The following is a 19,767-nucleotide window of genomic DNA, read 5'->3' as shown; positions in this document are numbered from 1 at the left end:
TCCCATAGCATGCCCCATTTTTCAGATTTCCAATAATTATTGGATAAGAATTAATAATTAATTAATTACTTACGTTTATATCTTAAACAAAACTTGTTTGTTATATTCGACTCATGTGAACGTACGTTTGATTCATTATCTACACATGATTTATTTTTCTCAAATATAAAAAAAAAATGTCAAGAGTATGAAAGATTATAACTTGAAATACATACCTGTAAACGTGTTGTCAATGTGTCATCACTGATATGAACATTATTTCTTCTTTTTATTTTTTTAAAGGCTCTGGTTATGTTGGAGTTCATCTATGGTGGAACACGAATCTCAATTACACACGCAAAGTGATAAATAGTAAAAAATTCATTATAATTAATTATTTATTATTTATCACTTTACGTGTGTGTCTGAGATTCGTGTTCCACTGTAGGTGAACTCCAACGTAACCGAACCCTTTTTTAAAAAATAGAAAGTGAGAAAATTTTAAGCTAATCTTATAGTCTTTACTTGTTGAAGATTTGAAGATCTAAACTCGGTGTGGTGACTGGACAATAATATAAATCACTCGGTCTATTTTGTTTATTTACTTATTGTCATGACCCAACCCAGACCTGACAAGATATTGTCCGCTTTGGGCCTTAACAAGGCCCGCACGGATTTGTTCTTGGGGCGCCCATACACCCCAAAACGCGTCTTGCCAATTAAGGTGTTGATCACCCCTTATAAACCCAGCATCTCTCCCGTGCTTTGCCGATGTAGGATTCGCCTAGGGTGTTACACTTATTTTTTAGGAAAGGCTAATTAGATGTTGAATTCATATGATGTAAATTAACTTATGATAAACATACATTATCGGTCCATATACAACTAGAATTAATTAATCATTATCGTTAAACCAATTGTAGCCAAAACATATGTATAATAATTGACTTATGATAAATTTATATTATTGGACCACATACAAGTAGAATTAATTAATTATTATTGTTAAACTAATTGCAGCCAAAATATATGTATAATAATTGATCTGTAACGCTGGCCCTTGTCACATACGCCAAAAGTCTAAGAAATTCTTGCTTCGTTTTGTCGTTTTGGAAAATAATTGTCACATACGCCAAAAGTCTAAGAAATTCTTCCTTCGTTTTGTCTTTTTGGAAAATAATTTATGTTGGTCCCCGATCCACATCCCAGGCCAATTCAACCATAACCACGTGTTTTTTTTTTTTTTTAATTATTTTCTTCCTTAAAATTGAAGTCAATTTAGAGAATTTTTTTCCTTTTAATAAGGTACAATTCATCAAATATATTTACAATCTGAATTTAATTGAAATTCGCTCAGATAACATCGGCTCTACTCACAAACTGACGTACGGAAGAAAAATCAACTCTCGCCCAATTATATAATTAGAATGAGAATGAGAGTCCTATACTAAAACCTAAATTCTCAAATTAAATTTGTAGTCAATTTAGATTTAAGTAAAGATAATTAAAATTTAACAGGCGTGCTGTGAAAAAAATTATAGTTTTGATTAGTTGTCTATTATGACCTTGCTTGTGTTCCTTAAGTAATAATGCACCCCCACTCACAAAGTAGTTTTTAAATTTGGCATAGGTTAGAAGATTCATAAATAGTCGAGCATATAATTATTATCAATTATCTTCTGTATATATTACTACTAGAAAATAGAACCGCACTTCGCGCGGCTTTAAAAAAAATAATTTAATATTATCTTTTTTTTTATTTTACACTTAATGAAACTGATAAAAAATATGAATTAATTTTTTTTAAAGATGACGCAGCCTTATAAAACCAATGTTATTTAGGAAAGTTAATTATTTTTTTGTTAACTTTAAAAATATATATTAATGTGTATAATTAAGTGTACACAACATTTTCATCAATAAAAATTATGTTCACACTAATCAATTATCCATTCTTTTTGGTATTAACAGACTCCCACATCATACAAAGTCTAACCCTTATCATCCAACTATCTTTATCATTGTTTAACTCATGAGGAAAAGAGTACTCGATGAAGCACACAATACTAAAAATTCAAATAAGTCAAAAAATAAAAATACAAAAATATTTCTAAAGAGGATCTTGGTTAAATAATAAAAAAAACCAAAACATAACAATTCTTAAATACTTAATGTTTATAGAGTTTGAAGAAGCCAAAAGACACTAAACAAACGATTGCATAATTAAATATGAGATTATGACATTAAAATTAGGCTCTAGTGGCATTGGTGAGGGAAGATGAAGGAACCTTCCTTCATATATTAATTAGTTTATGTATTTTAAACCACTAAAGTTTAGTTGTTGGCTTAATAAAATAAATGAATGTTTCAAAACTTATAATTAATTATTATTAATGGTTACATATTGTTGAATTTAAATAGAAAGAGGAAGACACATGTAATCTTTTGTAATCTACTAATTATTTTCTATTTTTAATATTTTGTAATGTAATTATTTTTTAATCTCAACTAATATATTAGATAATAGAGAATATAAAAAGATGAGAAATAATAATGCCACAAATCTTAACTACTTAATATTTATAGAGTTTGAAGAAAAGGTACTAAACAAAAGGTTGCATAATTAAATATGAGATTATGACATTGAAATTATACCCTAATGGCATTGTTGAGGGAAGATGAAAGAACCTTCATTCCTATATTAATTAATTGATGTATTTAAGCCACTAAAATTTAATTGTTGGCATAATCAAATAAATAAATGTTTCAAGACTTATAATTAATTATTATTAATGGTTACATATTATTGAATTTAAATAGAAAGAGGAAGAGACATGTAATTTTTTGTAATCTAATAATTATTTTTTATTTTTAATATTTTGTAATGTAATTATTTTTGTAATCTCAACTAATTTATTAGATAATAGAGAATACAAGAAGGTGAGAAATAGTGATGCCACATCACCTCCTCTAGTCCCAGCTTTATATATATACTAGAAAATAGAATCGTGCTTCACGCGGCTTTAAAAAAAAATTTAGTATTATCAATTTTTCTTACTTTGCACTTAATGAAACTGATAAAAAATATGAATTGATTTTTTTTAAGATGAGACAACCTTATAAAAAACAAAAAAAACTATTAGCCAGCAATACAAATAAAGAAGCAACGTAAGATAAAAAATAAAATGAGAGAATATATTATAGAGTGATTTTATTTATTCCAATTGTGTGTGTACAAAATAAAAAGATGAGCTCTCATTTTATAGTTACATAATCACTCCATGAAATTAATGAAAAATTATGGATCATAATTCCTTGTGAGATAGTGGGAGTTATAGGGAAGTTAAAAGTTGCTAATGAGAGATAGTGAGGAGACTAAAAAATATATGTTATGAACATCTACATTTATTTTAATAAATTCATAACACTCCCCCTTGGATGTTCATTACAAAGAATATGCCTCATTAAAATCTTTACATAATTGTTATTGTGTAATAATAATCAAATTAATTATGAGAAGATGAAAAGTCAAATTTAAAAGAAAATTTCTCTATTTATTAGATAATAGAGAATATACAAAGATGAGAAATGGTGATGCCACATCACATCCTTAAGTCTCAACTTTATATAGATACTAGAAAATAGAACCATGTTTCACGCGACTTTGAAAAAAGAATTTAGTATTATCCTTTTTTCTTACTTTACACTTGATGAAACTGATAAAAAATATGAATTATTTTTTTTTAAGATGAGACAACCTTATAAAAAACAAAAAAAAGCTATTAGCCAGCAATACAAATAAAGAAGCAACGCAAGATAAAAAATAAAATGAGAGAATATATTATAGAGTGATTTTATTCATTTCAATTGTGTGTGTACAAAACAAAAAGATGAGCTCTCATTTTATAGTTACATAATCACTCCATGAAATTAATGAAAAATTATGAATCATAATTTCTTGTGAGATAGTGGAAGTTATAGAGAAGCTAAAGGTTGCTAATGAGAGATAGTGTGGAGACTAACAGATATATATTATGAACATCTACATTTATTTTAATAAATTCATAATACTCCCCCTTGGATGTTCATTACAAAGAATATGCCTCATTAAAATCTTTACATAATTGTTATTGTGTAATAATAATCAAATTAATTATGAGAAGATGAAAAGCCAAATTTAAAAGAAAATTTATCTATTTATTAGATAATATAAAATATACAAAGATGAGAAATAGTGATGCCACATCACCTCCTCAAGTCCCAACTTTATATATATATATATATAAATATAGATATAGATATAGATTGCTTAATTTTAATCTAATATGTTCATTGCGTTTGAAATTACTTAATTTTGATATTTTGGTTACATCTTTATTCACTGATCGTATTTATAAAATTGTAAAATGGTCTATATATTAAAGCTGAGTTTAAAAATTTAATTTGTTGGGACGGTTGCAAGATTGTTGGTTGACATTAAGGATGACAAAAAAAAAAATTTCTAAATCGTGTTGGCCGATAAATTTCTCTTCAACAAACGAGAAAGAATCATATAAGCTGAGGAGTCAATAATATTTTACCGTTTGGTCAAGTAGTGGGTCATATTATGAGACGTATAATTGCTTTTTAATATGAAGTTGTGGTGGGTCTCAATGCGAGACCTATTTATGATCCTACATTAGAATCACTGCTTTGCTCCAAGTGGCAAAGTAACATTGGCAAAAAGGAGCAACTCTAAATACAACTAATTAATACATATGTATGAGATATGTAGTTGAAATTTTTATTAACCACTAATTGCATGTTGAATTTTTAAAATAAATACATACATATTATAACATCATTTATTTATTGTATGACTGATATATCTCTTCACGAAAGAGTAACAAATCACACTCTTCTCTTCAATTATTATTTTTCCATCATTTAACTATAATACCAAGGGAGTGGTAGCCCAATCCTCAAAATGCTTGAGAGAAGATTACTTGTATGAATAGACTTTTGAACTAATTTTAGATTGTGATATATCCATAGAAAATTCCTAATAAATTTCAAATTGTATATAAGATCGGTGTAATAAGTTCCAAAAAACTTCAATTGTAAGTGATGAACCGTCCTTTTAATCCTTATAATTTGAGTCAATTACCTAATAATTAGTCTTTATATGCTTGAAAAATATGAAAAAAAAAACATTTATGTTACTTTCTTAGGATGGATTGAACCGGAATATAACTTTTCAAGGGTTAGGGGTGTTTTAGAGTTTTCCTTAAATATTTGTCATATTTGACTACTCTGCCGCAGTATAATCTCGGCACAAAATAAGAATATATATTTTACAGAAATGATTACGACAAGTTGTGGTAAGCAACGTAATCACATTAAGATTCACATGAAACAAGCAACAGTTTGCAAAAGAAACATTATTTTTTTTAATATATATATATATATATATATATATATATATATAAATTCCTGCTATAAGTAAGCCTCAGCAATGAGCATGCACGCAGTTACACACTCGCATTAAAAGCAAATACACAATCATTTCTCTCTGCGACACTTCCACGGTCAGGTCCTCACATACACTTCCATTCAGAGAAAGCTCCATCTCTCTCTCTCGATACTGTCGTGAAACAAAGGTTCATTTGCTCTTTTCCACGGACCTTTCTTTTTTTCTCGTTTCCCGAACCCCGCAGCTTTTTGTCATATTATTGTTGTATTCAACTATGTGTTTGTTTTCCGATTGGCTGATCAGAAAGCTTTAGGAAAATGAAATGAAAGAAAAATATGAAATTCAGTTATTTCCTGTTTCTGTTTCTGCTTCTTGGAATCTTTTCGTTAGCAGAAAGAAACCAAATTCTGTCACTCATAAGTTTGTTTGTTTTTTTGTTTGTTTGCCAAGAAAATGAAGAAAAAAGAGATTTTCCCATTACCGTGTCACATGTTTTCTGTGGCATGCATGGTATGGGAAGACAGTTTTTCAGCATTTATTAGTGGTTACATTAGTCTGCCTTTCAGTTCAATAACTGTCCATAAATAACTTAATATTTTTAGTCATTTTAGCTGGCCTAATATAATGTTGCCATTTGCTACGCCAGTTCTCTTATTATTATATTTTTTTTTTCAATTTTCTGTTCATTTAAGTATGCAAATTATTGTTTTCTACTTTGTTTCAATTGGGTACCTTTGTGTGATTTTTTTCTTCTTTTTCTGGGGTTAATTTTGGATATTTTTGTTGTGTTTAGGGAATTGTTGTAGAGAAGGAAGGATTAAGAGAAGATGAAGAACTCAGTTTCGGATCACAGTTTCTACATTGAGAGTGACGAAGAAGAAGATGAAGAGAAGGTGTTTGATGTAAATGGAGGCGAAGAAGATCAAGAAGAAAATGATGGAAATGATTCTGATTCTTCAGCCGAAAATCAGCAGCAGACTCATCCAGGTTCTTACAACACTTCTTGGCCTCAAAGTTACAGGTACAGGGAAAAAAAAAACAAAAGATTATCTTGGAAGATTCCTTTTGTGTCAATTGGATGTAGATTTTGGATTCTCTGATGCAATTTTCTGTTTACAATCCTTGGCCTTCGGGTTAAAATCTGAGTATATATTCTTAGAACTTGCCTTACTTGAATGTCCTGGGGATTTCTCATTCTGATGGGACAAGTGGAGATTTAAAAAAAGGTGTAATGTCCCAACTTAGTCTCCGGTAGTGAGATGAACGTAAAAGTGTCAATCACCCGTAATTGCAGGCTATTCAATGTTTTATTTTTATTTTGTTTGGTGTTGGAGATTAAATTTGGAATACTATATAAAGGAATCCAAGAAGAATGTATGGTGGCTTTGACTGGTTTTCCATAGAGGGAAAAGGAGTATTGAGAGTGGTGGTCAAGCTACTTTACTTGGAAATTGATATTTATTTGTGATTTTGCAAGCCAAAGTTGTAAAAGTTGTAGCAGTAGTCAAAAAGGCTACAGTTCTGTCCACCCCAATTTTAATGGAGAGCAAAAGATGATGTTCTATTTGTGTTCTCTAATGACTTGATGATTCAACTTTCTGCAATAGGCCATTAGTTTACTAGCAAAATTTCAATGATTAGAGTATCTACCACCCAGTTTTGTTTCACAAATTTTGCGTCTTTTGAAGATCTTGATTAACCTGCCAAATGATAATGCATGATGGATGAGGATTATGAGAAACTTTATTGATTTTGTAACAGTGTTATTTGTCTTATGGTGTACTGTTTTTTGAAACCAGCTCTTCATACTTAACACATTTGATTTGATGATTCAGGCAGTCTATTGATCTTTATAGTAGTGTCCCATCTCCAAGTCTTACCTTTTTGGGCACTCCTTCACTGTCAAGATTAAGCAGTTCCTTTCTTTCCTCATCGCTGACAAGAAGGCATACTCCTGAATCATTAGCTGCCACGACGAAACCTCTGCTACCAACAGTAGCATATGAACAACCCCAGCAACAAAGGCGTAGTTCTCATACTTTGCTTCCTCCTTTTCCATCAAGGAGATCTTCTCTAATCAAGGATTCAAAATCATCCCGTGTCTCACATGAACACCCAATTTCACGCCAGAGCTCATATGCACAAGCTCTGCTTAATGGTTAGTCCTATAACACTAACTCATTCGTTTTATTTATCTATCATATGGCTAGTTTTAAATGATTATTTCATACAGAATGGTGATTTGAACTGTTATTTATAGGATTAAAGTGTTTCATTATTATCCATTTTAATAACTCAAGGCTTTAGATTGTATAGTTTACGGTTATCAAAAGTGTATGTTAGCTGCCAGCTGGTGCCTTAGGACAATTATAGCCACCGATCTGAACCCAATTCCATCCCATTGTAGGACCACATATGTCAATCATTTAGTGTTATATGTGCAGGACACATATTCGAATTGCTTGCAGGTCTTTGTCAACATCCTTGTCCCACATGGCCTGAAATAACCATTTAGTTGTTCTTATTATTAATATTTTTTAAGTGTCTTCTTGATTCATCTGAAGTCACTTACATGTCTCAGCGTCTGTTTTCAGGAGTAAATTATCATCTGGGTTGTGCTTAGTATCTGTAAACAACCAAAACTATATTCAAATTTGATAGAGAAATTAATTGTTTTTGTAAGTTACAATCTGCGTATACGTGTTTGTCTTGTTGACTTTGTCTGTAGTTTACCAATGTCTTTCTCGTCCAGACACTGAAACAGTCATGGCTATGTTTTTGCATGGACTATGATGGAGGGGCCTATCCTTATTGCACATGGTGCACAAGCAAGATCAACTAAACAGCAAGAATATGGTTGTTGATAAGCTGTTATAGCTATTATGTGTCAAATTTGTTCTATTGTACACCTACTATTTCTCTAACTGTAGTTTCCTTTTCTTTCTATTTTCCCGATATATTCCCATAAAACTATTGCTAAACTCTAAGCTCAAAACTGATTAAGTCAATAGGAGATAGTTCTGTAGATTTGTTATAAACAAGATATGAGAACATGCAACATTTTTTTTTTCAGATAAAAAAATTTTGCGAAATCTAATTGAACTGGCTTGAACTAAAACAATACAGGCATGAATGTTCTATGTGGAGTTGGAATTCTATCTACACCATATGCAGCTAAAGAAGGAGGATGGTTTGGACTTTTGATTTTGGTTGCATTTGGAGTGCTTTCTTTCTACACTGGAATACTTTTGCGTCGCTGCCTGGATAGTGAACCTGGGCTGGAGACTTACCCAGATATAGGCCAAGCTGCATTTGGTACGGCAGGGAGAATAGCCGTTTCAGTAATACTATATGCGGAACTCTATGTAAGTACAGCAGGCTTGTCTTAGTGAGTATATCTTCTTGTTAACTCATAGTTTAGGTGAGAAAAACTGACAAGGTGGATTCCAGTTAGATCCCAGCCAGTTGTCCTTGGGTCCCATATGTTTGTTGTCTTGTCTGAGCCTCAATTTGTCTCTGTGAGTAGTCTTCATTTGAAGTTATTCACGTAAGTAATGACCAACCAAAATTTTCCTTCTCTACACTGCATTATTGAATGAATAAAATACTCAATTCTTTAATCTTTATGTTATCTTTTGGTCAAATTTATTGAACTTTGCACTTAAATTTATTCACTTCATTTCCAACTTGTTTTAAATACATCTTTTGGAGGGATTTTTTTATAGAATTTATAGAACTTTCTGAAGGAATGCTGGCAATTTATGATTTTACCAATAAAATGTCTCATTTTACAAAATTAAGAAGGATCACTATGTAACACAGCAGTGATGTCTAAACTACATTCTGAATAGATTTTTTATTTTCAAAACTTAAGTTATCCAGTCACTTATATTGCTTTGAGGCATTACAGAACAATTCTTCAATAGATTTTTTTCACAGGCTTGCTGTATTGAATACATAATTTTGGAGAGTGATAACCTATCGTCACTATTCCCGAATGCACATTTAAGTTTTGGTGGATTTTATCTAAATTCACATCATTTGTTCGCCTTGATGACTACCCTCGCTGTTCTTCCTACTTGTTGGCTAAGAGACCTCACAGTTCTTAGTTACATATCTGGTAAGTATTCTGATAAACTTATCATTTTGTGTGAACTTGGAATATTAGTGATTGAAGTCCAATTAGTTACTATTTAAACTACTTGGCTATCAAGTATATTAAGATTTTTGCACTATCCAAGTTCATCATGTTGTGTAAAATGTTCTGTATTTTGGGACCAAAATTAAGACATCTCAGTCGTTAATGGAATACCAAAAGGCACTTAAATTTAAGGATTCACTCTGGTAATTCAAGATTAATTGAAGCTAAAAATAACCAAAGTGTTAAACATTTAATTTGGAGTGACACTGTTTTATTTTTACTTTTGTGAATGGCAAGACATAGGAGTTAACCGAATCATGGTGGGCTCGTGCCAGGTGGTCCTGTTTACAGAATATTAATTTGTGCTTTTCTCTGTTTCCAGCCGGTGGAGTTATTGCATCAATCTTAGTGGTCCTCTGCTTGTTCTGGGTTGGTCTGGTAGATCAGGTCAACATTCATAGCAAAGGAACACCGCTGAACCTAGCTACTCTTCCTGTCGCTATTGGTCTCTACGGTTACTGCTACTCTGGACATGCTGTTTTCCCAAACATCTATACTTCAATGGCACAACCTAACCAATTTCCGAAGGTCCTTATTACATGGTAAATAGAAAATGATCGAATTTCTGTTCTTATCATATAGTTCTAACGATTTCAATGAGATTCCAACCGTTCCCCACTAGTTCAATGTATTAATTTGTAATTGTACGTTCCTAATTTCACTTGAAACTGCTGTTGTAAATGCAGTTTTCTTATTTGTACGGCAATGTATGCTGGAGTTGCTTATATGGGGTACACAATGTTTGGAGAATCAACGTTGTCGCAGTTCACCCTTAACATGCCGCAAGATTTGGTTGCCACAAAAATTGCCGTTTGGACTACGGTATGCTCATGAATCATTTGCATGAACATCTTTAAATGATCTGCGATTGCAGCATTTACTGAATGTTATGCTTTCTGTTGTCTTTTTTCTTTACTTTTACATCGATCATTTTTCATCCACAGATACTCAGAGCTGTTATGAGCATGTTTTGAATATTCTATTTAGTCATAACTCTGCAAATTGGTTCCTATAAGCTTATAACCTGTACAAACCATTTGTTCTTTTGCAGGTGGTCAACCCATTTACCAAATATCCTTTTTTTCTAAAATAAAATAAAAGACATTAAAATCCCCTCAGTGGGAACATTTATGTTGTTTCTTACTTTACATTCAGAAATTTGTCCAAAAGATGATATTTTTCTTAATCAGAAGTACATATGCATTAACCATTTCTCCGGTGGCAATGAGTCTAGAAGAGTTGATACCATCAAACCATCTCAAGTCTCACATTTACGCTATCTGCATTAGAACCGCACTGGTGATCTCAACCTTGCTTGTTGGCCTTGCCATCCCCTTTTTCGGTAAGTCTCTCTTGCTATACTATCAGATCTTCATTTAAACTCTCCGACATTTTTCTGCTTGATCGCCAAGAAATGACAGCAGCATTACAAACTGTGTTAATTTTGTTATCATTTCAGGCCTGGTAATGTCACTAATCGGATCTTTACTCACAATGCTCGTGGTAAGTTATCATTTCCCATTTCAGTCATTCAACTTCGTCTACTAGTACTAATTCGAAGACTTGACTAAACATAATGCTAACACCAATAATTTATATACATATGTGCAGACCTTGATACTTCCTTGCCTTTGTTTTCTGAGCATCCTAAGGGGCAAAGCAACCCGGTTACAAGTATGAACATTAGACAAAAATTTCTATGTCATGTGAGATAATACGCATACAAACACTTGATGCTTACAGTTACTACTTTTTGCTGTAGGTTGCTCTTTGTGTTATAATCATTGTGGCAGGGGTTGTATCGTCAGCGATTGGATCTTATTCGGCCATTTTAAAAATTGTTGAGAGTTTGAGCAGCTGATGATAATAATCACATTTTGGGAAATTTTGCAGCTGATGATAATAATCACATTTTGGGAAATTTTGTCAACAATATTGAGAATGTTACATTCTTCTGTAGAATAGATTGTGAGGGGGTAAAAGAATCATTTATGTCGTCAGTTTTAAACTTTGATTCAATTTTGGATTTTTTCATCCCCACTTTGGTGGTGTTTTCATATATGATTTTAAATTTTTGAATGTTGCAAACATAATTATTTTTCCAAAATAAAAATTATATTACAAAAAAGAAAATTCAAACAACCAATGCACTTAAAAGAACTCTCTCCATGGATATTTTTGGGCATATGTCACCAAGCAAAAATATATTTATTTTTAAATTCATTATAAATTTGATGTTGAGCCATTCTTTTATTATTAAGTTAGGAATGACATTTTTTCCTATTTGGGATGGGATTTTGTGGGGTCCTGTTCCGTTTGGGATAGAATTGTAATATATTTTTGTCCCAAGAAAATAAAAAGGATGGGAATGAGGCTTTTTTTTTGTCTCATTTGCATATACGGGATATGATTGAGATAGACAAATCTCGTTCCGTCCCATCCCATTGCCAACCCTAGCTGTTGGTTAGATTTATTATCATATTATTGAATTATTTGATATTTTAACATGGTTGAAGTTGTTTACTGTCCAAATCTATAGTTTTTAAATCGTAAATCTTAATATTAATGTGCAATAGAAGCAAACAAACAAATAAAAAATGTTAGCATAAAATTATATTCGAACATACATATAGTCAAAATAAAATTATTATTTGATTATTTTACTTTATATTTATTCAAGATTTTTGTTATATTGAATTATGGTGATCGTTAAAAGAAAAAAAATGAAAATTTAATTATTTACATTTGAAACTGTTCAGGATAATGAGATATGACGAGATTTTTAACGGGACGAGACTAAGATGAATTTTTGTCCCAAAAAGATAGAGGGACCAGAATGATATATATATATTTTTTATCTCACTTACATATACGAGACATGATTGAGATTAACAAATCTCATCTCATCCCGTCTCATTACCAACCCTAAAACGTGAAATCAAAATAGATTATCATTTTATAAAAAAATTTATTCTTCAATTATCTTTCACTAATAGAATCATAATTATTTGAACAAAAATATAAGTTATTTTCTATTTTAATTCTAATTAAAAGGAATAATTTTCAACATGAAATATAAATGACTCGAAGTAAGAATTGAGTTCTGGCCTGCACTTCAGTTATTCTCTGCTTGTTTGAATAAACTATTGATGGCATGCATGCTAATTAATTTCATATAGCATGTGTTGGTCATCAGTTTTCTCCTTTGCATTTTGAATTTGGGAAATTTACAAAACAAGCCAAAAAAAGAAGGCATTTTCAACTTTAACCCCTCAAATTTTTTTCTTTCAATATTAGCCAAATCACCAAATTGTGGACGAAATTACCCTCCTCATTCTCACGTTTCCCTCAAGCAAATTCCTTCCCCTCTCACCAAAATCTCATCACCGGAAGTTCTATAGATTGTCGGCGGCGGCGTACATTGGCAGCGGAGGAAGTTGTTGGCACTTGAAAGAAGCTAAATCACGTTGAAAATCTTCAGAGATCTCCAAAATCAAAGAAAAAAATTGAAAACCCTAGGTGAGTTGTTATTTCCGTTTTTCTTGTTGTTGTTGTTGTTGCTGTTGTTGTTTGGGATGTTGTTGTTTGGGTTGTTGTTGTTATTTGGGATGTTGTTGTTGTTGGTGGTGTTTTAATGGCGGTGGTGGGTGAGATGCATGTGGGAAAGGGAAGAGAAGAGAAAGGGGGGAAGCCAACTCGCTCGCGCGCGCAGCGCGCATCTCGCGTGCGACATGCGCTGCGTCGCACCAAGAGGCAGTGCGCAGTGTTGCCTTAATATTTATTTCTTTTGTTCATAATTTTTTTAATGTGTGATACTTTTTAACTTGTACCAGATAAATGGGCAAATCAAAATTAGCATTGCATAACCCACCCGGACCGATTAAAGAATCGGGAATGATGAAGATACCTTATGTTGATCACTTCCCTGGGCGTATCACGAGTATGTGCAAATTAGATGTCGTTGTTAATGCCATCCGGGAAAAATTAACAAGGCAACAGTTGAAGCTATTCAAAGACGATATATTTGGGCATTTCCTACAGTGTCAGAGCTATCCGTTTAGTGGCGTGATTGTGCACAATATATTGCTTCGGCAAGTGTCACATGGCGATGGAAATGACAAAGATGAGTTATGGTTTCAAGTTGGCGACCATTTGATACGGCTATCGATTGGAGAGTGGTGCCTAGTAACGGGACTTTGCTATGGCGAAAAAGTATTCCTGACGAAGTATAAAACAAATCATAGGTTACTTAATAAGTACTTTGGAGGCAGGATTCGCGATATAAATCTTGGCCAGTTCGAGGAAATATTTATGAACTTACGCTTCAAGACTATGAATGACACCGATGCGCTAAAAATTGCCATGTTTTACTTTGCTGATAGAGTGCTACACGGAAGAAAGGATCATTGTCAAATCAATTTCAATTTACTTAATGAGGTAGATGACATAAATCATTTTCGAAGTATTCCGTGTGGTCGTTTGTCATGGGAAACAATATATAAAAGCATTGATAATGTATTGAACGGCAAAGCCAAAAAATTTAAGAAGGCAAGCGCAGAAAATCCATTGCATAGAATTGAGAAATACAACTTTTACGGCTTTACGTCGGCAGTGCATGTGAGTGAAGAAGTTTTTTTTATAACTTAGTTTTGTTATAATAAATATTTAATGACACGTTTTTTTACTTCATATCTTTCCTTGTTGAAGGCATGGATTTTTGAAGCGATCGAAGGACTACCATTAGAGTGGGTGGAGAAAATTAAGAGGAAGGGTGCTCGGATCGTGCGATGGAAGCCTGTGGCTTCTTCAAATATTAACTTCGGCGAAGTGTATTCATACCTGAACGAGCGTCTTGTAAGTCATTTATATGTATGTCTGTATATAAGTATTACATAATATATGGTTATAGTAATTGAAAATTTGGTAATCTTTACGACAGGATGGCACCATTTTCCAAACCCTGAAACCGGATGTAAAGGAGAGAGCCACAAATTATTGGAAGAGTGTCGAGGATTACGTGCCATATTTGCCAAGTTGGGTCCGTAATGTGGGTATCATCTATAGTATCATTGAAAACCGGATGCAAAGTCATTTATATGTTTGTTTTTTTGGTATTTACTGTTTTCTGTTTTGCTTGGTGCAGCACCAGCCTTCAATCAATGCGCCATCCAATACAAGGCCAAACGAGGTGGATCCTGACCCCACGAGCCCAATAGGACTGGAGCAGAGTTCTGTTGAGGATACCGGTGCTGCCGACGACCATTATGAATCCGCACATGATTCAGATGACAGAAATGAGCCAGAGGTAACTTCTGTCGTCCTAAACATTTACAATGCACATATACCTATCCGACATTTTGTCATTACTTTCTTATTTGCGTAAATTGTAGGCAAGGACTAAGTTCCGCAATGATTATTTCGTTGGACGACTGGATAAAATAGAGTCTTCCATTCACGAGTTGAGGTCGGAACTTCAGACTGGACACAGTTCCATTAACGAACTGAGGTCAGAACTTATGGCGGAACGCAGAGAAGCACAATAATATAGAGCAGCGGTCATGGGGTTTATGGCTTCGTTTGGCGCGGGTGCTTCAAAGGGCGCGTACGGTGATTCTCCGTTTGGCCCCGCGCCCTCAGTGAGCAAGTTTCGTATGTTTTCGTTATGTTATTATGATTTCAAACTCGAACTTATGTTAATATGTTCATCTCCTCGAAACAACAGGCCCCAGATTGCTATGGTCCGAACGTTGATGCTGGCTATGGTACGCATACTGATGCTGGTAATGACGACGAGCACACCCCTATGTCCTTGTACAGTCTACATGGGGACATATGTGATGACAGTGTACAGATATTCACGGAGGCACCTCCCGGCGTTAGTAAGTTTGGGCGTCCGTACCGACCGTCGTATATATTTGGCAGTCCTTACTTCATTCCTCCTTTCAAGAGAGTTAGGAATGTCAGGCCTCTACCCGCACTCAACATTACGGACTATGAAATTGATGAAAGATCGAGTGTGGATATGAATCCGCTTAGGGGACTAGAAGACTCAAGACTATGTGAGGAGTTTGATCAGTGGTTTGCCGGCAACATTTCCGTGGATCGGCCCGTCCAACAGTCTCGAAATTTCTTTGAAATACTTATGGGCAATGCTTCGATGGGGTGGCTTGGTGACGAGGTAAGCGTGTTTAATGGTCAGTACATTACAATACACAATAATATTTCTGCTGGCATGGATATTGATATAAATTTACTTGGTATAATCCCTTCACAGCATATTCACACGTATTACCGCTTGATCAGCGAGAAGCAACGGCGGTTTCCAAATGCACTACCACAACGCGTCACGCATACAGATACATACTTTTGGGCATGTTTTCAAATTTTATAATCATTAATTATAATTTCGATGTTTTAAATATCTCGAAATGTTATTAATTTTCTACTCATCGTGTAATAGGTGTTCCTAAAGCAATTATGGAACAATGGTAGTTGTGATGTCAATTCATTACAATATGGCAACAACTTGAGCAGCTATATGGATGGGCGGGAAGATCTCATGTCCAAACCGTTTACGGATGTCGATATGGTAAGAATTGTCACTCAATCTTATGGTAATTGTGTATAAAATATAATAATTTACCAATTTATTTATGTAGATATTCATCCCTGTGAATTTGGGCGGCGATCATTGGGTACTAGCTCGAGCGGACCTTCGCGCGAGGAGGATGCGGATTTACGACTTGTTGGTTACCTTTCGCGAGGACAAAACATATTTGCGTAAATTCAAACCTCTTCAGGTCGTCTTCCCTCAATGGCTTCAAGATGTTGGATTCTACAACATTCGATCTGAGCTGCAGAGTGCCGACCCTTGGAAAGTAAGAATCGTTAAGGATGTGCCCCAACAATCACCTGGAAGTGGTGATTGCGGTGTATTTATGTTGATGTTTACAATGTATTTGATGTTCGGCCTAAAACTTGATTTTGATAGTAGCCACGGGCATTACTTCAGGAAGAAAATTGCTGTAGATATATTCACGGGCGATATTGCCTTGTAAGTCGTTGTATTGTATTAAGACTTGATGTATGGATGTAGATTGTTTTTCTAATAGATATAAACTTTTGATATATTCATATATTTAGCTATAAGTAATTATTGATCAACTTTAGTACTCATTATGCAAATGAACATAACATAATATATCTCATTACATATAATTGTAATATAAATTATAATAAGAGTTCATAATCCATAATTAGTTACAACGACACAGTCAGTTCGGATTCGACACAATGGGATTTTTACATCTCTTGCGGTTATGACCTGGTTGGTTGCATCGACCACATCTCACAGTTCTTCGGTTAACATCCTCACTGATAGAAGGAATTCTTAACTCTGGACGACGACCAGGTGGTGGTGCTTCGATCGGTGGGTTAACTCTGATTTCCTGGATTTCTTCTGGAATGTCCCAATCTGTCATGTCCCCAACCGGCTCTACTGGTTCTGCATATGCCATGACCAATGCATCTTTAGAGTAATAATCAGAGCAAAGACTTATGTAATCCACACGGACGATCAGACAAGCAGCAATTGCATGCGCACAAACAAGCTGATCGAGTTGGAATACTCTACAGGAGCAAGTTCTTTCATGAATGTCAACTATCCCTTCCTTCATACCACCACCCAAAACATGAAATCGATGCTGAGACACTGGCCGAACGGTCATTCTTTCGGCCAAAATTCTCCTTTCGCCGACTATCTCATCTGCCCACGTCGTTAGACGAGTGCTCATTGATTCAGCGACAATTTTCCTATCATAAAACCATTGCTGTAATGTTTTTCTAAAGTGATCAACAAGATGAGTAACAGGAAATTTTCGCGGTTCCCTCATTAAAGAATTCACGCTTTCTGCAATGTTGGTGGTAAGTATGCTGTATCTCCTACCTTCAAATTCGGACCTTGCCTAATTACACATGCCCACATTATTCTCTAAGTAATCAGCCGCGGCCGAGTGGAGCATCCACAACCCTTCAAGTTGTCTTTTAAATTCTTCGTGTCCATATGCCTTTGCTGCATTAATAAAAGCTGGCTCGAATTGATCCCAAATAGCTTTGGACATCCTGAATTTAGACTTAATGTTGCCTTTGACATGGTAAAAACAAACTCCATGACTAGCAGTGTGAAATGCTTTTAAAACGGCTCGCTTGATGGCAGTGCATCGATCAGAGATAAATACTAATTCTGGCCTATCGCCAATCACTCCGTGTAACTTCGTCATAAACCATTCCCAAGCATCATTGTTTTCTGAATCCATGACCCCAATAGCTAACGGATACAGTTGATTATTACCATCCAGACATGTTGCTACAAACATGCTTCCATGATATAGCCCCTTCAAATGAGTGCCATCTACAGCGATCACAGGCCTTATGTACTGTGTGAAGCCCTTAATGGAAGATCCAAGCGCAACAAAGTAGTATAAGAAATTATCATCTCCATCCCGCTGGAGGTGTGTCACTGTGCCCTCATTCGCTTTGGTCAAAACGTGAGAGCATTTGGGAAGTAAGTTGTATGACTCTGCAGGGTTCCCTCGTACTATTTCAAGACCGACTTCTTTAGCCCGATATGCTTGCTGATATGTTAACTGGACCCCGTATTCTTGCTGCATGTCTGCTCTAATGTCATTCGGCGTGTATATCCGTTTATCCTGAATAAATTTATCCGCGATAAGATGGCCAACAACCCGACTCCTAACTTGGCGGAGGCCACTAGGCAAAACCTCATTAGAGCACGTATGAACATTGTCAACTCTTCTCACTACCCAAGGAACATTATGCTCATCCGAACCTCTTGTTGCGCGAAGACGCCAATTACATGATTCCGAAGAACAATGAGCCTCAAAGCGTGTCGTTGTGGACCGTGCAATCTTGAAATCAAACTTTTCCCGCAAGGCCACTTTGCGCAATTCCAGTATTAACTCATTCTTCTCAACGAACAACTTTCCCACACCAATGTCCGCAGAATTACAGCTTCTAACTAAGTCTGGAGCAACTAAGTTTGAAGGCAAAACTGGAGCAAGACTCACCAGGGGATCAACTGTTGTCCTCCTCCTCGAACGGGCCATCGGAGGAATAGGTCGATTCTCTCTATTGTTAACAGGAATATCATACTGATGCTCATCCTCATTATTGATAGGAATATCGGAATGACCAGTGTCCCTATCATCAACTTCAGTATTGGAGTTCATGCCTTGCACATTATCAGCTTCTGTGTTGTTGGTGTTATAACCAGGATCATCATAACTGCGGAACTCATTATTTTGAAATGGAGAGTAATGTTGCCCTAACGATGTCCCTAATGGTAACACATTATCTTCAACATCCGCTATCGTAATGCCATTATCATCAATAGTGTCATTGTTTTCGTTGACTGGTGAGTAATGTTGTTGGAACGACATTTGTTGTGGTAACACCTCTTCCTCAATATCAGGGACAGACTCGTTTGCTCTAAACGAACTTTCACTTTCCACAAGTGGCTCAGGATTTTCGGCCGGAACTCGAGGATGTGTGGTGACAAATATAGGGATGCATCCATAATTGACCACATCAGAGGCCATGTGCAGCACAACATTAACCATTTCATCATTAAATATATCCATAGGTAGTGAACATGCACGATACATTGTGTTACTAGATCTCAAAGTTGTCTTCATCGACAAACTATATTCAATAGGATTTATCTGTAAAACTTCATACACCCTTGCCATAAATTGCTCAAACGTACAATCTTTCCGAACTAAAAATGCTGTATTCTTCGCATTCACATACTCCGTACGGCCATCTGCTAATGTCTCCCACCAACCGTCATAACATAATTGAAGTACAACGGAATCCATTAAACCTAAAAAAAAAAACAAAAGAGATAAGATTTCACGCTACAAAACCTAGTAAAAATGAATATGCAGTACATTTATGTGGATGAAATGAAATATACAATTTTTGATTTATTTCGTCTCATCGTAAGCTTCGAAATGATATATTATACGCCTAAAACGGACACATGTAGCCCAAGTTATTACTTTTGGAAAATAACTTAAATTTAGTGAGACAGGCAGTGGGACAGGTGCCTGTCTCA

At 34.6% G+C, this 19,767-nt stretch overlaps 4 protein-coding genes across 5 annotated transcripts; 3 read left to right on the top strand and 1 right to left on the bottom strand.

Moving 5' to 3' along the window:
- The first annotated feature begins 5,455 nt into the window (after positions 1 to 5,455).
- On the top strand, positions 5,456 to 11,711 carry LOC18045433 (amino acid transporter AVT1C). Of its 2 annotated transcripts, XM_024185422.1 has the most exons (13): positions 5,456 to 5,618; positions 6,225 to 6,452; positions 7,267 to 7,589; positions 8,558 to 8,796; positions 9,371 to 9,551; positions 9,955 to 10,174; positions 10,319 to 10,454; positions 10,684 to 10,703; positions 10,829 to 10,974; positions 11,092 to 11,135; positions 11,244 to 11,306; positions 11,395 to 11,506; positions 11,543 to 11,711. In XM_024185422.1, the coding sequence occupies exons 2-12, from the start codon at positions 6,259 to 6,261 to the stop codon at positions 11,491 to 11,493; spliced, it is 1,665 nt and encodes a 554-aa protein (XP_024041190.1). In that variant the 5' UTR covers positions 5,456 to 5,618; positions 6,225 to 6,258; the 3' UTR covers positions 11,494 to 11,506; positions 11,543 to 11,711. The 2 variants fall into 2 exon arrangements, with proteins under 2 accessions (XP_024041190.1, XP_006436472.1); XM_006436409.2 differs by having other exon boundaries at positions 11,395 to 11,711.
- A 1,204-nt stretch (positions 11,712 to 12,915) lies between these two features.
- On the top strand, positions 12,916 to 15,181 carry LOC112098865. Its single transcript, XM_024185360.1, has 6 exons — positions 12,916 to 13,151; positions 13,466 to 14,249; positions 14,340 to 14,486; positions 14,572 to 14,679; positions 14,776 to 14,937; positions 15,023 to 15,181. Exons 2-6 carry the CDS (start codon positions 13,470 to 13,472, stop codon positions 15,173 to 15,175), a joined length of 1,350 nt encoding a protein of 449 aa, XP_024041128.1. The 5' UTR covers positions 12,916 to 13,151; positions 13,466 to 13,469; the 3' UTR covers positions 15,176 to 15,181.
- LOC112098866 lies at positions 15,176 to 16,770 on the top strand. The gene is made up of 5 exons (XM_024185361.1): positions 15,176 to 15,268; positions 15,355 to 15,810; positions 15,907 to 16,002; positions 16,093 to 16,221; positions 16,292 to 16,770. The coding sequence occupies exons 1-5, from the start codon at positions 15,191 to 15,193 to the stop codon at positions 16,688 to 16,690; spliced, it is 1,158 nt and encodes a 385-aa protein (XP_024041129.1). The 5' UTR covers positions 15,176 to 15,190; the 3' UTR covers positions 16,691 to 16,770.
- Positions 16,771 to 16,906: 136 nt separating this feature from the next.
- Positions 16,907 to 17,425, bottom strand: LOC112099015. Its single transcript, XM_024186111.1, has one exon. It carries the CDS (start codon positions 17,423 to 17,425, stop codon positions 16,907 to 16,909), a length of 519 nt encoding a protein of 172 aa, XP_024041879.1.
- Positions 17,426 to 19,767: the final 2,342 nt, after the last annotated feature.

The sequence above is a fragment of the Citrus clementina genome, unplaced genomic scaffold (genome assembly GCF_000493195.1).
Source record: "Citrus clementina cultivar Clemenules unplaced genomic scaffold, Citrus_clementina_v1.0 scaffold_4, whole genome shotgun sequence".
NCBI lineage: Eukaryota > Viridiplantae > Streptophyta > Magnoliopsida > Sapindales > Rutaceae > Citrus > Citrus x clementina.
Note: the sequence above shows the minus strand (reverse complement) of the source record. Positions and strands in the feature narration are given on the sequence as shown.

What these genes read in the sequence shown, in the direction of transcription:
- LOC112098865 (XM_024185360.1), top strand. Translation starts at nt 13,470, where the DNA reads ATGGGCAAATCAAAATTAGCATTGCATAACCCACCCGGACCGATTAAA. An exon ending in CATACCTGAACGAGCGTCTT is followed by an intron (nt 14,487 to 14,571) that starts GTAAGTCATTTA and finishes TCTTTACGACAG; the next exon opens with GATGGCACCATTTTCCAAAC. An exon ending in ATGACAGAAATGAGCCAGAG is followed by an intron (nt 14,938 to 15,022) that starts GTAACTTCTGTC and finishes CGTAAATTGTAG; the next exon opens with GCAAGGACTAAGTTCCGCAA.
- LOC18045433 (XM_024185422.1), top strand. Translation starts at nt 6,259, where the DNA reads ATGAAGAACTCAGTTTCGGATCACAGTTTCTACATTGAGAGTGACGAA. An exon ending in TCTTGGCCTCAAAGTTACAG is followed by an intron (nt 6,453 to 7,266) that starts GTACAGGGAAAA and finishes TTGATGATTCAG; the next exon opens with GCAGTCTATTGATCTTTATA. An exon ending in AAATTGCCGTTTGGACTACG is followed by an intron (nt 10,455 to 10,683) that starts GTATGCTCATGA and finishes GTTCTTTTGCAG; the next exon opens with GTGGTCAACCCATTTACCAA.
- LOC112099015 (XM_024186111.1), bottom strand. Translation starts at nt 17,425, where the DNA reads ATGAGCACTCGTCTAACGACGTGGGCAGATGAGATAGTCGGCGAAAGG.
- LOC112098866 (XM_024185361.1), top strand. Translation starts at nt 15,191, where the DNA reads ATGGGGTTTATGGCTTCGTTTGGCGCGGGTGCTTCAAAGGGCGCGTAC. An exon ending in CGTTTGGCCCCGCGCCCTCA is followed by an intron (nt 15,269 to 15,354) that starts GTGAGCAAGTTT and finishes TCGAAACAACAG; the next exon opens with GCCCCAGATTGCTATGGTCC. An exon ending in CGTTTACGGATGTCGATATG is followed by an intron (nt 16,222 to 16,291) that starts GTAAGAATTGTC and finishes TTATTTATGTAG; the next exon opens with ATATTCATCCCTGTGAATTT.